The sequence below is a fragment of the Myotis yumanensis genome, unplaced genomic scaffold (genome assembly GCF_028538775.1).
Source record: "Myotis yumanensis isolate MYYU_CA2020_CCGP unplaced genomic scaffold, mMyoYum1.0.hap1 SCAF_13, whole genome shotgun sequence".
Taxonomy (NCBI): domain Eukaryota; kingdom Metazoa; phylum Chordata; class Mammalia; order Chiroptera; family Vespertilionidae; genus Myotis; species Myotis yumanensis.
This window is the reverse complement of record NW_027223764.1, coordinates 8,799,173-8,817,758: the sequence shown is the minus strand read 5'-3', so window position 1 is coordinate 8,817,758 and position 18,586 is coordinate 8,799,173. Positions and strand designations below refer to the sequence as shown.

The window sequence follows — 18,586 nt, the reverse complement described above, 5'->3', positions numbered from 1 at the left end:
ATGCTAGATGGAGAAGTACATGGTGGTTTTCAAACATGCCTATATCTTGGCATCTCATTTGAAGGTTGTAGGGGAAAAAGCTATATAATTTGATTCTCTTACGTTAGACACTGGGCAGCTACATTTTAAAAAGTGACTGGAGTGTAGCTGCTAAGGGCCATGGCTGGTGAGCAAGACTGGATGGGTTATAACACACACCATGATGTACTACTTAATCTTCTAGTTTGTGAACCTAGCTTGAAGTCAGATTTTAAATCTGAAAACTTTAAAATGTTTGTTATTGTTAGTGGTATTATTATTGCACTTGGTTGAAGGTTAAAATGATCTTCCTGGTAAAGATAACCTTCTGGTACATAATGAGGCTAAAGGTGCAATGGGAAAAACATACCCGCTGAGTTGGTCATTAGACATATTTATAGTTTGAAACCAGTTGGCTGTGGAGAGTAAATATTGTCATAAAAGTTGGTTTGCTAGGGTCAGTGGGTCAAAAGGAATCGGGAAGTTTGTTTTTCACACCTCCTGAGTGTCACTTAGGTGATTTGATGGAAGGCTTTAACAGTTTACAAGTGAGAGAGTTTCATGAATTGAAACACTTTAAAATATAAGTGAATTTTGAGACAATGTTTTAAAAGTATGATAAATGATGACCAAATAGGATTTATTCTAGGAATTTAAGCATGGTTCAATATAATTGATTACATTACGACTTGTTTATTGAAGTCAACAGGAAATAGCATTGTATGTTAAAACCCTGTAAAATCATTTCAATTAATATTGAAAGTCAAACAGTGATGCCCACTTTGCCTAGCAGAGAGTAAAAATTACATAACTATTTATTGAATGAGCTCCGGGAGACAAAACTCAGAGAGAAACTCTGAGAACGCGATAATTAGAGTTTAGAATACTTGGCAAGGCTTGACCTACTGGGGAAGAAAACCCAGTGAATCACCATCATTAAAGGGCTGGTGGAAAAGTTTTTAGGCAACATCCAGAAATTTGGTTTTTATTACAAAGGTATTCAAATGGTTAATAGATTTTCTCTACATCCATCTACTTTTGAGTCTTGTACACACAACCTTTGGTTATTTTTAGCATATTTCAAGTATGCAACTAAGATTGACTTATGAACTTGTATTATAATGTGTCCTTAAAGCATTACAGAAGTATATTTTCATGAAAAACTATGAGTCTTTGTAGAGAAGTTTGCCAATGAATGTGCATTTTCCACTTGTACTGAATGCATAATGATGAAATAAACCAGTATCTAAATTCCAGTGCCAGTTCTTAATGTAATTATGTGGCCCCTCATAGGTCAGTAGTCTGACAGAACAACATTCTGATTTCAGAAATTTGAGTTTGCGAAAATAGTAATTCTAATTTTTTGATTTTATAAGTATTGAGTGTACAGTTTGTAAATTAATATTAGCACCTGGTAGCACATGTTTTAAAAATAATCTGTATTCCAGAGTGTATATTACACTTTGTTCTTTATTCCTGTGTGGCTTTTCTGTGGTTGTGGAATGGGATTCCTGTCAGTTTCCATGATGTCAATAACTGTGTGGATTTTGCTTTAATTTGTCCAGCCTTGAACTCTTTATGAGGTGATAATGACCTGAGTGCTCTGGAAACATATTTCGCCTTGGAAAAAAACATAATTATAGGTTGTAGTCAGACAGATTAATAATGTAAGAGACTTTCGAATGTAAGAATGGGAATAGACTGCATGTAAACAACTTATATTAATTTAATATTGAGCTTTAAGGCGTTTGATAACTTCCACATCTTACAGGAAAACCAATCTAAGTTTTATAGAGACTCCTGATCAAGAATGTGAAAACTCAGCAGCAGAATTTATCTTGCCCATCATTGTGTTTCGTAGCTATTGAAAAGGCTGGAAGGGATAAGGGAAAGTCGGTTCGAAACAACTGCTCTATGTTTCCCCTCCCCATTGTGTTGAGAATTTCTGGCAGGAGGCAAATACCAGCAAGCATGAAATACTGTGTCTATGGATGCAAAAACTGCTTCCCTCCACTAGCTTTTCATAAGCTTAAAAGTTAAATTCTTTTCTTCTCAGACAATTTTATGAGTGAAAACCAGTTGCCAGCTATTTTAAGAAGCTGTAAAGGAAAATGTGCATTGATTATATTGTGTCAGTCAGAATGGGTTAGGTTACACTGTGGCAATGAAGCACCCTGTCACCTTTCGGGTTCTCTGGAAAGCAAACCCTGGGACAGAGTTTGGTGTTTAGACTACTGATTAGCTCCTGGGGAAGGGGAAGAAGAAGCTGGATTGGGCAGAGGGAAAGATCAAGTCCACCTAACAGTCTCGTTGCCCATCAGAGTTGTTGCTCACGGGATGAAATAGGCCTTGATCCATCATTGTGTGAAGGTGTGAGGGTCACTCCCAGGAACATCGGGCTGTGGGTTATGAAATTCTCCAGAGCTAAAGCAATGTCTGCAAGTGCTGGTAGCTGGATGATGCGGTGATAGTGATCCTAGCAAAGGGGCAACACGCATTCCCTGAAGATGTATTTAGTCAGCACATCTCCATATTCAACATAATTCATTCTTGGAGCCACTCAGTCCACGTCTTCAAATACATTTGTTCTAAGCTCCTGGGAAACACCTAGATCATTGCTCTGTCTTCTGCAGCTGGGCTCAGGGCTGGCAACTAATACTCCTCATGTCCCCCCTCCATTATTTGTTCTGCGTATCCCTCACGTCAGCTAGAACTTCTTCTGGCCATGAGAAGATGCTCACCATCCCTAATCATCAGGGAAATGCACACCGAACCCACAATGCAAGGGTTCCCATTTTCCACATCCTCACCAACACTTATTTTCTGTTTCTGTGTTATCAAGAAATAGAAAATAAGTGTTGGTAAGGATGTGGAGAAATGGGAACCCTTGTGCACTGCTGGTTGGAATGCAAAATGGTATAGCCACTTGAAAGAGTGTGGAGGCTCCTTAAGATGTTAAACATAGAATTACCATGTGATCCAGGAATTCCACTAATGCTAAGACTGTTGTCAAAGAGTTTACCACCTTTATTTTTTTTTGGCGGAGTTTTATAGTTTTGGGTCTTTCATTTCTGTAAATGGTGTGAGAATTAGGTCCAGTTTCATTCTTATGCATGTTAGCTTTCCAGTTTTCTCAACACCTTTTATTGAAGAGACGGTCTTTTCTCTAATTGTATATTCTTGCCTCTTTTATTGTAGATTAATTGACCATATAAGCGTGGGCTTATTTTAGGGTTCTGTCTTCTGTTTCATTAACTTGTGTGCCTGTATTTGTGCCAGTGCGATGCCATTTTGATTGCTGTAACTTTGTAAAATAATTTGAAATCAGGGAGCATGATACCTTCAGCTTTCGTCTACATTTGCAAGATTGCTTTGGCAATTTGGGGTCTTTTGTGGTTCCATACTAAATATTTCATTTTGATGATTCTGTTTTTAGATATTCTTTCACTGAATATTATATATTTTAAGTTTGTATGCATGTATGTAAAGTTTGATTTAGTGATTTAACTTTCTATTAGGTTTGCCCAGTATTGACATTCATGCATTATTTTACTATATGAACCTTGGTTTATTTGGTAAAAATATATCATTAAAATTGTTTTCCAATATGAAATATATACCCAGTTTCTTACCTTTCATTTTATTTATTGTCATATATTAATTTATTTGTGGGGATTGTAGATATGTCATTTTTATTTAAGGAATAATGCTAGTTTAATAACAATGCTAAATTATAGGTCATGGAAAATTAATGAGAGGCATCCTAACTTTAGGTATTATATCATTAATTTGGCCAGTGATTGTTATATAGTATTTGTCTTTATTTTTTATTTCATTTTCCTTTTGTTTTTCTGATCTCTCTTATTCTAGCTTGTGATGAATGGAAAATATTACCGAAACCAAATCTTCATAGAGATGTTAACAGATTTGGACACTCTGCGGTTGTCATTAATGGGTAAAAGAAATACATTTATCAGTTATACTATCCCATATTCTGTTATTCTTTTAAAAAATATCATTTGTACTTAATGGCTTTGGATTTTATGTATCCCTACTGTACCGTGGAGTACCTTTTGGATCATTAACCATATCCTCCATTCCCTTTTGTTTAAATATATTTAAGGAGTAGGGGAGTTGTTAAAGGAAAGGTGCTGAGACAAAACTTCAGATACTTAGAAAAGAGTCATCTTTCCTTTTTTCCCTTTTCCAGAGATCAGATAATGAATGACCTCCTTAAAAAAGATCAAACTGAATTGATAGAAAGCTAGCCCCATATTTCTATAGAAGAGAGCAAGGATCTTGAGCAGAATTCATTTTAGTTCTGTCATTATTTAATGCATGATTTTTGACACGTATCTTAACCTCTCTGGACTTTAATATTCTTAAGTCCACTGGGAATTTGGAGTGGATGATTATTAAGCTACCTTCCTCCTTTAAGTCAGTATGATTTTTCTATTTCTGTAGCAAAAATTTGGTAATATGGACATAAGTGACAGTAAAAATATGCTAGCTCATTCATTAGCTTAAATGTATAATTCATAATGACATGCTTATAAGTTCATTTTATTTTACCATTTTACTAAAATTATGTAAAAATTCCCCAATATGATACTAAAATCAGGTAGAAGTTAACTATTGTACAATGCAACTGTGCAATTGATATTAGTTGGCTTTCAAAATAGTAATAAATTAAATTCAGAGTGTAAACATATGACCTCTAGGCTTCTCTGTTGTAAAATTGTTTTGTTGATTTCTATTTTACTTCTCTTAAATAGAAGGTATTTTTGAAGCATTTTAAAAGAATACAAAAGAAATGAAATGAAAATACTGTTGTGAGGGACTGTAAAACGTCCTTGGCATTGGTACTACTAATTCAGTAATAGTTTGGGATTTTCTTTCTAAATTGAAATTTTGAAATTTTTTTTGATTATTGATTTTAGGGAGGGAGCAAAGAAGGGAGAGAAAGAGAGAAAGAGAGAGAGGGAGAGAGATAGATCAGTTTTTGTTGCTTCACTTATTTATACATTTGTTGATTGACTCTTGTACATGCCTTGACCAGGGGTTGAACCAACAACCCTGTCCTATCAGGGTGATGCTCTTAACCCATTGGGCTTCCTGGCCAAGGTCTACTCTTGCTTTTTAAAAAATTTTATAAGGGGATTGTAAAACCCTATAATAAGATCTCCTTATCTAATTTCTAAATTTTATGTATTTAAAAATTATAATTTTAGATAGCAATTCTAAAGTGTGCCTTATTATCTATATACTAGAGGCCCAGTGCATGAAATTCATGCGTGGTGTGTGTGTGTGTGTGTGTGTGTGTGTGTGTGTGTGTGTCCCTCCTTCAGCCCGGCCTGCATCCTCTCGTAATCCGGGACCCCTAGGGGGATGTTGTGCCTAAACCGGCAGTTGGACATCCCTCTTGTAACCTGGGACGCCGCATGCACCAGTGACCATACTTTTCATACAGGTCAAAGGCACCTTGCTGTTGTATGGGCAGCTACATTTTTTTGCCCTGATTATAGAAAGTAGTACATAACATGATCCTCTGAGGCAGTAGTACCATTTTCCCCATCTTATGGATGGAAAGGCTGAAGCAGAGAGAAGTTAAGTAATTGGCTTTGTCACACAGTTGTAAGTGTCAGAATCAGGGCTGACCACAAAATGTGCAAGCCAGAGTCCATGCATGCCATCGCTGCATCATCCTGTTTTTTTTTCAGTGTTAGAGTAGCCTTGCCAGGTTTTAATTTTTAAATCTAAGAGACTGTTCCCAATAGATAGAGTAGGGTCCTTAGGCCTGGCCGGCGATCAGGGCCATCTGCGGGGCGACTGGCAGGCGGGACAATCAGGGGGCCCCCCCACTGGCACCACCCACTGGCCGGCCTTGCCCCTCATTGCCACTGCAGGTTGCCTCCCTCTGGGGCGGGGGGGTAGACGTTCAACGCAGGAGCTGTCCCCAGCCGGAGAGTGTCTGCCCCTGGTGTCTGTGCATCATAGTGACCGGTCACTCCGCCAGTCGTTTCATCCTTCGGTCGCTTTGCATATTAGGGTTTTATCATATAGGATTGCTGTTATCTATTTCTAAAAAAAGAGTTTCCTACCTTGATAAAATGACGTTCAATATATATATAAATTTATTTATAAAACTAGTACATTAAACAGTGAATTTTGTTAATATTGCTTCTTTAAGATTCTTGTTTTGTTTTTATTAGGTCCATGTATATATTTGGAGGATTTTCCAGTGTGCTCCTTAATGATATCCTTGTATACAAGCCTCCAAATTGCAAGGCTTTTAGAAATGAAGAACTTTGTAAAAATGCTGGTCCAGGGATAAAATGTATTTGGAATAAAAGTTACTGTGAATCTTGGGAATCGGGGAATACGAATAATATTCTTAGAGCAAAGTGCCCTCCTAAAACAGGTAAATGTTGTTTTTTCCCTTTCCTTTCCCCAGTCTCTGGCATGAACTTCTCTACTTGCCTAGAATCAGAAATGTAACCTGCTTATAAGAAGTACCTTAGTAGCCTTCAGAAATAAAAAATGTATAATCCTCTGATTAGAAATCTAATGTCTGAACTAGACAGCAATTAATAATTTAATTTCTTTATTAAAACTATCTTTAGTTTTCTTTTTAAAATTCTGCATACAATATTACATATCAATATTTTATATATAACATCATATATATGAATTATTTTCCTATGTAAGTAAAAAATGATTTCAAATAATCATTTTTAGGAAATATTGTGTGCTTCAAAGAAATAAAATGAAGTAATTTATTATGCATTTGGTATTGTTTTTTCTTTCTGAATTATTGCCATGCCAGATTATGAAGTTAAATTTTTTTCTTCAGTTTTGATGATGAATGTTCCAGTTTAATATTTTGTATAAAATATTGAATAAATAAATCTAACATATGAAAAATTATTAGTAAATATTATTTATAAATGAATGACTAGGATAAAAATTGTTAAATTTTCTTTCAATGGGTGAGTTTTGTACATTTGCAATGCTACAGTTAACAAATGTATTTTCAAATTTTGCTAATCTTTAACTCAGATGTCTCCAAATATCTTTATGAAGAATGATAAACAATATTCGTTGTAATATTTTCTTTTTTATCCATAGTAATATAGTTTGCTCACTAAATTACCCGTGAGTCTTTTCTCCCTCTTCCGTAATGTATACATTTTAACTGGCTATAGGATCCTGGTAGATTCAGTAATTAAGATGAGGGCAGGAGGTATATAAACCCTGTAACACAATTAATTAACTACAAAGTTGACCGCATATTGACCTATTTTTATATTGATGGTCATATTTATGGTTTAAAAATGTCTTACTGGTTCTTGAACAGATGTTAAAAATGTGTGAATCGAGACGTGTGACATTTTCTTTTTTTCATCCTGATGTGTTTCTGTCTCCCGCTTGTATTGCAGCTGCTTCTGAGGACAGGTGTTACAGGTACACAGACTGTGCCAGCTGCACTGCCAATACCAACGGGTGTCAGTGGTGTGATGACAAGAAGTGCATTTCAGCCAACAGCAACTGCAGTGTGGTCAGTACTTACGGGTGACGTTGTTAACGGTGCTGCTTTATAATCGTTAGCTTACCAGCTATTCGCACTGTAAAATAATCACTTTACACATTGAGGCACTTGGAAAACACGTAGGGAATGGCTCTCAGGATGTTGTCAATTCACTCTGTAGTTTGTTGCTCGGCTTTGTCAGTGTAGGGTCCATTTTAAATGCAATAACTTACTTCTCATTGGGAAAATTCTTACAAAGCTGATTGTAAAAGGACTATTAACTATAAACGCTGTCTTTTGTGATGGAAATAGGATTACATAAGTAATTATCTGAAATAATTTCCAGAGGGTTCTTGCAGACATGCATGAATAGTGGTATGGGGTAGTGTTTGTTGATACACTTTGTGTGCAAGTTTAACCTGGGGTATTGATAGTGGCTGTTGGCCTTTTATCTGTTTGAGACCAGTGGTTCTCAGCCAGAGGCAGTTTTGTACCCCAAGGGCCATTGGGCAATGTGTGTAGACATTTGGGTTGTTATGAGTTCACTGAGGCTGCTGCTAGGAACCTAGGGATGCTGCTAAATGTCCTACATGCGTGAACAGACCTTCCGCAAAATTGTTATCTGGCTCACAATGTCAACAGTGATGGGATTAACTCCTACTTTAGGTAGACTATTGAAAAAAACCCAAAATTAATATTTATGGCAGATGAAAATTGATTAAGTGCAGCAAAAATTTACCTTTTAAGTGGGTAGTAAAAAATGCCCTATGTTTTTTAGATATTAGCAAATTGAAAGAAAAATTTAAAAAGAATTAAAAAGTGTATTTAATTGGTTTAAAGTTTCCCAAATTGGGCTATAGCTTAAATAACTAAATAACATACATACAGATTTTCAGCAAAATACAATGTATATTTTTCTGAATTTTTATTAATCAACGAAAGTATCAACTTGTTTTTACAGATAGCAGGTAGTGGTAAAAGGTAAAGAAAAGAGGGTTTGAAAACTAAGTAAAAACTCTGTATCATCTATAATTTTTCTCCAGTACCAATCATATTTCCAAACATTAAGTTCTATGATTCTAGTCTACAATATTATTCAAAACTTAAAGTGGAGGAAAATTTTCAGTTATTGACTCATTGGGTTGAGTCCTTTTGCTTTCATACAAGATTGGGCCAAAGTCGGTTTATAGCTGTGAGTATGTGAACCACGGAGTTTATTCTTGTATTATTTATTAATTATTCTATTATTTTCTATACAAACAACTGGAAACTGACTTTTGCCCCACCCTGCATACATTCCAGTGGGGTAAGTTTCTTTAATAACAATACATTAATGTTATTTGTTTAATGTTAATATGACATGACTCTTCTTTGAAAATTTGAATTACATTTTTTATACGTGGATTAATATTCATCTAATGAGTTATTTTAGTGAGTCATGTGGAAATACAAGTCAAGCATGGGCATAAGGGACTAAATCGGAGAATGTTATTAGATAAAAATTGCAAGCAGATTTTATTTACAGCTGTGTTGAATAAACCTGAGTTAATTTGTGTTTAGACATTAACACTCAGTGAAAATGTGCATATCTAAAAAAATTTGTTAAATAAGTTGCTGTCAAGTATATTCATTTTATAAAGTGTTTTTTTTCTTTATGTTTTGTTTTTGATAATAATGTGTTAACAAGGAAAGCCGTGGGTAAGGTAGTGTAAGTGAGCAGATGGTCCTCACTTGTAATTTAGAATTTGATGTGATGTGTCTTTTAGACAGTTTTATCACAGTGTCTGGTGATGAAGTTAAACCAAATGCTAATGAGTACAGAAAGGTCTATGAGATTTTAGTGTAAATGATATCTGTTGATATCCTACTTCATTATTTAGTCATATTTACTGCAAGTTCCATATATTATGCTCTAATAGTTCAGCTAGCCTGCTTACTTCTCACATATTTTCACTTTGAATTTATATCTATGTTAGAGTGAAGATCAATATAGTAGTGGTTAGTCCTCATAGTCTGGTTTGTAATGTACGTACATCTGCTTCATTAGACCCCAAAATGCCATCCATGTTTCAGAATAACAGTCAACTTCCTTCCATAATTGATTAAATTGGTGCTGTGTGTAATTGAAATGTAGTTTCATCTATTGTATTGGTTCAGTGCCAATAAATGACTATATTGTTGTTAATGAAGAGCAGTATAGTTACTTGGATGGTGACTCTAATTATACCATTGATATTCTAAGGGCAGCCTTAATCTGTTATTCTTTCTCTTATTCTAAAATGTTCTTTATCCATTCTCTTGGTCATTTTTATAGGCTATTCTATTTGTCAGATTATTCAAGTAAATTTGTTTCTCTTCAGTTAGGGGGCAAATGTTTGGAACTATAATGATTATATAAACCAACACTAAGATCTATTTATTATATGAAAACAAAAAGGTATGAATTAGATTAAATGACAAGAAAATTAATATGTTTCTAATGAAAATATGGTTGTGTAAAAGTCACAAAGTCATTTGAGATTTTAAAAACTATATCTTTTGTTATATTTTTAGGATGAATAAAGATAAAAATCAGTTTCTATGTACTTTATATGTTACCTTATAGTATATGTAATTTGCTCTGAAGGAATTAATATCTTCGGAATGGAGATGACTGCCATGTGTTTTATGTAGGAAAGTATAATAGTTTATAAATAAATATTTGGTGGTGTGATATTTAAAGTATGTAAGAGGATGAAAATTGCTTTTTACTGTTTTTATATGTGGGATAGTTATAACTAAAGTTTAACTGTTAAAATCACTGGCTGAAAAGAAATATTTAGCTTCCTTATTTGAGAAAGCCTGAGGCACACATTTATACCCGCAGAGAAAAACAAAAGTAGAAATAGGGCCAGGATGTAGCATTAAGCCCTTTCTGAGTTTTTCTCAAAGAAGAGTTACAGAAAGAGTTAAGCTAAAAATGTCAGTGTCTGACTTTCCCCAGGTCGGTTTTATCATAGCTGTTGTTAATATGTGAGCGACCTGAATCTTGGTGTTTATCATAGCTGTTGTTAATATGTGAGTGACCTGAATCTTGGTGTATGTAGGGAGCTACCACTAAAGTTCCTATGTTGCCTGGTTTGTTTTCTTTTTTAACCTTTAACCTTTTAGTGCTGGAATTAGTTGAAATATGATTACATTCTATAGTAGGATTGATCACAATGTGACTTTTGCAGGTTGTTTGCAGCCTGGATAAAAGCAATGTGACAAATACAGGAGGAACATCAATTAACCAAAACCAGTATTTAGGCCTGTGGGAGTAAAATTAGTTTGTTATTGAGATAATAATTTATCGTTTTAAATTGTACTGAATTCTAATAAAGCATCTCTTAAGTTTTACTACTTACCATTTCTACTTCTTTCCCAGGGATTTGTATGATAGTTTTATTATGACTTAGAATTCTTTCATGTGATCATTAAGAGACATGCCTTTGTGTATTGACCTTATTTATTGAATTGGAAGCCTGTTATCAAATTCAATAGAAAATGTTTTCATTAGATGGTTTCTGTTTCAAATTGTGTAATTTGCCACATTTTTTTTCAATAAGCACACTGCCAATTCCAAGAACTGTGGTTTAAATAAATTATTAAATAGAGATTCTGATTAAGTAGAACAGGAGTCAGAAATTTGTACTTTTAAAGTTCATCGGGTAATTTATATACACTGAGGTTTAAGAATCATTGCTGTACAAAGGTGAAAAATAACGTTTTATCTTTTAACTTTCTAGTCTGTGAAAAACTACACCAAATGCCATGTGAGAAATGAGCAGATTTGTAACAAACTTACCAGCTGTAAAAGCTGTTCACTAAACTTGAATTGCCAGTGGGATCAGAGACAACAGGAATGCCAGGCTTTACCAGGTGAAATTTTCAGTTTGGTAAATGAGTTTTACAGTCCACAGATGAGTAACATTGTAGTAAAGAGCTTTGAGTAAGAACATTCCATTTTCTAAAATTAAATCACTAGCACATAAGCAATAATATCGGAGTAGTAATAGCATTGTTTCTGCAAGAATATTTGTACATTTACTTCCAATTCTTTTAAGATGTTTAAGGTTTCTTGTATTATTTTTATACTATTGACTTGATCAGAATTCTCTTCCAGTTTTCAAAATTTATATCTTAGCATAGAAAATAATAAGCACTCCTATTGATTGCCAAATTTGAACAAATGTTGATATTTTGACATTTGATTTGTTTTTTTGCCATTTTTTAAAATTCTGGGAACTATTTTTTTACTAACTGCTTTTTTTAAATTATAAATTGTAACATTTATAATAAATATGTGATTTAATGAGAATCTGAGTTGCACAAGTGGGAGCAAAGCTTATTTTAAAAATCAATTTCAATTTAGTTTTTACAGTTAACACTCTTCTTAATAGACCCCAACTATGATTCTTTTTAAATATACAAGATCAGAAAATTAAAAAGTAATATAGATATTTAACCAGTTTCATGTTCTTGTTATACAGATAAACTGAGACACGCACACTAGTTTAGTGACTTGCTCAGATTGCATGTCTTGTGAAGGCAGAAGTAACTATTAACTGTGTGTTCTATATCAGTTCAATTTTTTGCCTTTCCCAATCCATGCTTATTATTTATTTTTTCATAAATATTTTCTGAAACTATTCAATTTTAAAATGTATTGGAAAATTCCACCCCAGATGTATGTCTTTCTTACAAGTTCAAGTAATTAAGTAAAAATTAGATTGCTTTAAAAGTATCATTGAGATGTTGGAATGTTTGCTTATTCAAATTTTAAACGTTGTTTATATACTGACCTGTAGTGTTTTTAAATAGTGCTACAGTTAGGTGTGTGTTCACTTTGAGAAAATTAGAGAGTAGGAATGCACTGGGCAGGATTTGAGAAGCAGTAGTGAGATGACACTAAACTTGAAAGTAATATTGATTTCTAAGTGTTAAACTCTAAAATCGACATACAGATCAATAAAAATACTTACAAGTCTCTTTAAGAAGACAGAGTAAATCCTGGGCCAAAATCCTATTTGACTGAAAGGAATGTGTGTACTTAAAGGAAGATTGCTTCAATAAGAAAGGAATTTGGTTATCAGTGGAGGTTTTCAAAAACAGTAGCACAGTTATATTCCGTAGTCCCTACACACTCATTGCCCAGGAAAAGACTTTGGTTTGGTGTAAGGGCTCCACTTGACCAGGCTAATATTTTGAAGAATAATAAGTACAGTACAATAAACACAATGGAGTATTTGATTATACACTAACTTACTTGTTCTGTGTTCATATTTACTGAGCAATCAAGTGGGTATATATACAGTGTGCTTTTCTTTTTACTCATCTCAAGGAAGTGAATCCTAAATGGAGGGCCCAGCTATAGCAGTTGCACTCTTTCATGAAAATTTGTGAATTGCATTTTTTAAATTGCTCTCATGTAAACGTGGCAATTTGAAATTATCTCACTAAACTCATTTACCAAATTAACTGCTATCCCTTTAACTCTAAAGCTGAGTTGATGCTCAATACTACAAAAGCCTTAGTTTAGCCCCAAAGGCCCCTGCTTTGTTTTTCACTTGTGTAGTTTGTCAATCAGTTATTTTTGGCCTCAGGAAAAGAAAAATGGGGGGGGGGGGGCTAGCAAAAAAATATCTAAATCCTTCCTTGATTCAGTAATGTTAGAAAAAGCCATAATTTAACTTTTAAACTGTTTCCTTAAAGTGATTGGGACTTCAAGATTCTAGAACACAGGAAGATTGCTGTATGTGTAGCCTGAAAATGAAACCAAAGGTGTTTTACACAGTCTTATTAAGTGATAATTAGTTTATTGAGGGGTTACTATGTTCCAGGCACTGTGTCTTATTCATGGAACCCAAATTAATAGAACAGCAGTTATTAAAGAACAGTCTCCTGTTCATGGACCCTTTAGCATGTCCATGAGGTCAAAATAATAATATTGAGATATTATTTGCATTTTAAGTTCTCAAGCATGCATTTACTATGGAGTTTTCCAAAGCTATGCAATATATGATTTCAATAGATTGAATGTAGAAGCAGATGTGAGAAAACAGTTATATTAAACCACCATTAAAGAGATTTGCACAAATGTAAAACAATGCTACACTTTTCACTTTTATTTGGAGACTATAGTTAAAAAATTAAATATATTATTTATTTAAAGGTGTAATATTTCTTCTGAACATTTTATAGGGAAAATTTCAACTATATAGAAAAATGGAAGGAATATTAGAGAGGACACCCAATACCCACACCCTGGATTCTGCAATGACGTTTTAAAAGTTCTACTTAATCCCTGACCTCTCTGTCCACTCATCCTTCTGTTTATCAGTACATTTTAATTTTTTGATGCCAGGGCCCTAATTTGAACTCTCAGCCACTCTTTCTCAGGGAGAGATTAGGCCTGAATATGGCATAAGGGGCAAAACATTCTAGAAGCTGGATGTATTTGTAATTAATTTTATTTTGTTTGTTTTTTAAAAAAAAATTTTTCAATTACAGTTTACAGTCAATGTTATTCTGTTAGTTTCATGTGTACAGACAGCATAGTGGCTAGGCAGCCATGTACTTCACAGAGCCTTCCCCCTGATATTTTAGGTACCCACCTGGCCCCACTCATAATTATTACAATTTTATTGACTATGTTCCCGTGCTGTCATTTACATCTCTGTGACTATTCTGTGACTACCAATTTGTACTTTTTGAGCCCTTCATGTTTTCATCTAGTCACGCAAACCCGCTACCCTCTGTCCAACTGTTAGCCTGAATTTTAAATTATAATTTTAAATAAAACAATTATATCTTGAAATGATCAGCTTCAATTTTTATGTGGTCAAAACCAATACATGTAAAATGGGAAAAGAAAAGATTAGTGGAGTTCTTCAGAGTTACTGAACCAACATGTTTGAGAACAGCAGTGCTAGAACAATCCCTAAAGGCTGCACTAATGCATCCAAGGCTGAAAGGGCTGGAGGCACAGAGCTACTTAATGTGATATGGAAACTAAAATGTAGTCAGACTTTATAGATCAGGGTGTTAAGGAAATACTGCTTTGTTAATTAGTGTACACTAGTGCATACCTTTGTATTTATGAATCTGTGTTTTATTTTTATTTGTTTATTTTTTAGTCCTCATCTCATGAGGATATTTTTCCATTGATTTTTAGAGAAAGTAGAAGAGAGAGGGAAAGACGGAGAGAAATATCGATGTGAGAGAAACACATCGATTGGTTGCCTCCTGCACGAGCCCTGACTAGGGCCCAGGCCGGGGAGGAGCCTGCAACCGAGGTACATGTCCCTGACTGGAATTGAACCCAGGACCCTTTGGTCCACAGGCTGATGCTCTATCCACTGAGCCAAACCAGCTAGGGCATGAATCTGTGTTTTAGAAAATTGGTGTACTGTTTTAAGTTTAGTTTGAACTCTAAGGATAAATCACTATTACTGAATAGTGTGTTTAAACTTTAGAAAGACCTGAAGAGCTATGTAAAAAGAAATATTAAAAATCAGATTATAGCTTCTTACAGAAATATAATGAAATGAGAAGTTTCTCCCTACAAATATAGTTAAAGGATCAAAGAACCAAGCTTATATCAAAATAATATCCCTGGACTATGGAAATTAAACTGGGAAGACAATTAGCTACAGTCACAGGAATAATTTCGAAATTGCTTTGTTATATGCTGTTTTATTTTCTTATTTGAGCGCGCTTGTATTTTGTTAATTGGACATTAGGATGTAAATATAGTAGTCATTTTACTTGTTAGCTACCATAGGCCAATACACTAGACTTACAGAGAAAAGTTAGCAAATAGTCAACATATTTTAACAGATGTTATGGAGCTATACCTTTTGTTTAAAATTGAAGAAAAAATTAGGTTCTTCTGTTCCCATTATGTACTAATTTATTAGACAAATTTTGTCCAGTCTATTGACATATTTAAATATTTTATTGTTAAAATTATTTAACTAAATACAGAAATTCTATTTAGAATTTTGAAATAAATGAAAAAATGCACATGCTTTTTGGTAATCTAAAATTAAGATGTTATTTTTTTCTAGCTCATCTTTGTGGAGAAGGATGGAATCATATTGGGGATGCTTGTCTCAGAATTAATACCAGTAGAGAAAGCTATGATAATGCAAAACTTTATTGCTATAATCTTAGCGGAAACCTTGCTTCATTAACATCCTCAAAAGAAGTAGAATTTGTTCTGGATGAAATACAAAAATATACCCAGCAGGTAACAGCTATACTTACTTTTATTATGTAAATATGCTGATAATACTATAATTATTGGCAATGAATAGCCCTGTAAAATAAATATTAAATAAATTCTTTTTGTAATTTAAGGCATTACTTATACTAAATCTTGGAAGTAAAGTGGAACTGATTTCAAAATTGAACTGGTAGAGGACTCATTTAGTATGTGGATTTAGTAGTAAGGTTTTCTATATTACTCATCTCATATTTTGCACAGTAAACCAAAGCATTATTTCATGAAGAACTCATATGACTAAATATACTGAAAAAACAGGGCATATAATGTAATAATTTTTTTGAAGTATTATTATTTTTTAACTTGAAAAACTCCTCATAATAAAAACACTAAACATTGGCTACATTTGTATATATGTATATTTTGTGTATGTGTATGTGTGCATTGTGAGTTAAGTTTTTGAATTATGCTATTTTTCAAGATATTGACTTGCTTGAAATAATACACTAATGGTTAATAGGACTAAAATCAATATTTAAGGTAGGTGGAAGATAAATGAAAAATTGGAAACAGTTTCAATTTTCTAGGAGTTTATGGAAAATATTTCCATACAAGATGGAATATGGTATCAAAATATCATTTTATAAGAAATTTCCAAGAAGAATTGACACTATTTTCTCTTCTTGGAATATTAACATATACTCAATTCCTAGGAACATTAATAAAAAATTTGGAAATAATTTATCAAATCTATTTTGAAATAACCTTACAGTTCATATACTTCTTGAAATGCTTTGAGGGCATTTAAAAAACTGAGGTCTAATTGATATATATTAGTTTCAGGTGTACAACATAATGATTCAATATTTGTGTATATTGTGAAAATGATCACCACAACAAATCTAGTTAATATCTATCACTATACATAGTTACAAAATTTTTTTTCTTATGATGAGTTCTAAGATATACTCCCTCGAAAACTTTCAAATATGCAATACAGTATTATCAACTATAGTCAACCATGCTGTACATTACAACTCCATGATTTGTTTTATAACTAGCTGTTTGGACCTTTTGACCCCTTCACCCATTTTTTCCCCCCAAGGTCAGCCCCTGCCTCTGGCAACCACCAGTTTCTTTGTTTTCTGTATCTATGAGCTTGTTGGTTTTTTAAGGTTCCACATATAAGTGAAATCATATGGTATTTGTCCTTCTCTGTCTGACTTATTTTACTTTAAAATAATTGACTAAATCCAATTTGTTTGAGAAATACCAGTCTTATGGTTGAAGTATAAGATGTATATAATAGGAAGGGTGTATGTTATGGAGGAAAGATGTTTTGATTGATTGATTGATTTTTCTTCTGACATTTTTTTCTTTATTTTTCAAAGGTAACATTTTAAAAATGCTTTAACTTATTAAGGAATACTCTCTTATACATTAAAAGAATCTCTTTGTAGTCCACCTCTTCTCAGATTGCACTTTGAGAGATAGGCATCCTTCAGTCATGTTTCCAAGTATTTACAGGCATAAGTGGAAACAAAATTATAGTTTTGTTTTTATGAGTATTCTTTTACCCAACTGGTACAGTGTAAATATTGTTCTTTAGTTTATTTTCTTCACGTAAAACATGTCTCTGGACAGCTTTTCATTTTGTTTTATTTATTTTAACTTTATTTTTATTGTTGACACTATTACAGATGTTCCCTATTCCCCTCACCCCCTTTGCTTATCTCCACCCAGTACCCACCCTCCTTCCCCTCTGGCCATCACCTCACTATTGTCTGTGTCCATGGGTTATGCATATATGTTCTTTGGCTAATCTCTTCACCTTCTTACATCCAGCCCCCCCCCCCCCCCCCCCTCCGCTACACCTTGCTCCCGAAAGCTGTCAGTCTGTTCAGAAAAATGTAACAAGGTATATTTATAAAGTTTTATTTTTAGTCATATGGGTCATACAACATAAGATCTGTTAATATTTGTTAGAAACCAGAAGCTTCGTATCTTTAATTATAAAATTCAGAGACAATTCCCAGTGACCCTTTGGAAAGTAGTCCTACTGAATATGTATCACCTATGTAGACTTTATTAGTAGTAAATCCACATTCTTTGAGTTATAGCAAGTACTAGTATTTGGCATTAACTCTCTTGCTTTTTTCTTTGTTTATAAAATATATTTTTATTTCTTACACTATAATCTTGAAGTGTGCTATTTTAAAAGTGGCATATTTCAAGGATACTTGTTTTAATTGTTCTTTTTTTCTTGCCTATTATTGTAAAGCATAAAGATTGTGCTATTTTTTTGGATGTGTGATGTACTTAGATTCATAGTTTGTGGACTAGCATTCCCTGCAAATGAAGAATGTTCTGTTTCATTAGAAAGCTGAGCTTTAGCAAAATTTTAAAGGTGGGAACTTCTGCAAGGTGACATTCCATTAAGCATATCTTTATAGAAAATGAATTATATCCTGAGTCATTGCAGTTGTATAAACTGGAGATAACCCTACCTTGGCAAATAAAGATCAACAAATTCATGCACTTTAAAGAGATATCCTGGGTCAGATGATCATTTACTTATCGGAAATGGCTAATGAAATGTTGCTGTGATTTATGGTGTGCTGTTGTAAATTTTCTCAATATAGTAATTTATCTTTCATTTTCAACTGCCTGTGCAGTTCATTTACTGGGTAATAGTTACTTTAAATGTTTTATCAACTGCTTCATTTTTCTGTTCTTCTCTTCCTTGAAGATTCTTATCATGATGAGTTAGGGAGTAATACTTCATTTTAAAT

At 33.6% G+C, this 18,586-nt stretch overlaps 1 protein-coding gene across 2 annotated transcripts in view; it reads left to right on the top strand.

Moving 5' to 3' along the window:
• Positions 1 to 18,586, top strand: part of ATRNL1 (attractin like 1) — a 454,480-nt gene that overhangs the window by 75,376 nt on the left and 360,518 nt on the right. For both annotated transcript variants that reach the window (XM_070432204.1, XM_070432203.1), the window contains exons 11-15: positions 3,889 to 3,973; positions 6,231 to 6,439; positions 7,458 to 7,576; positions 11,314 to 11,446; positions 15,637 to 15,818. In XM_070432204.1, coding sequence (XP_070288305.1) covers positions 3,889 to 3,973; positions 6,231 to 6,439; positions 7,458 to 7,576; positions 11,314 to 11,446; positions 15,637 to 15,818 — 728 coding nt within the window. The remainder of the gene's footprint in view (positions 1 to 3,888; positions 3,974 to 6,230; positions 6,440 to 7,457; positions 7,577 to 11,313; positions 11,447 to 15,636; positions 15,819 to 18,586) is intronic.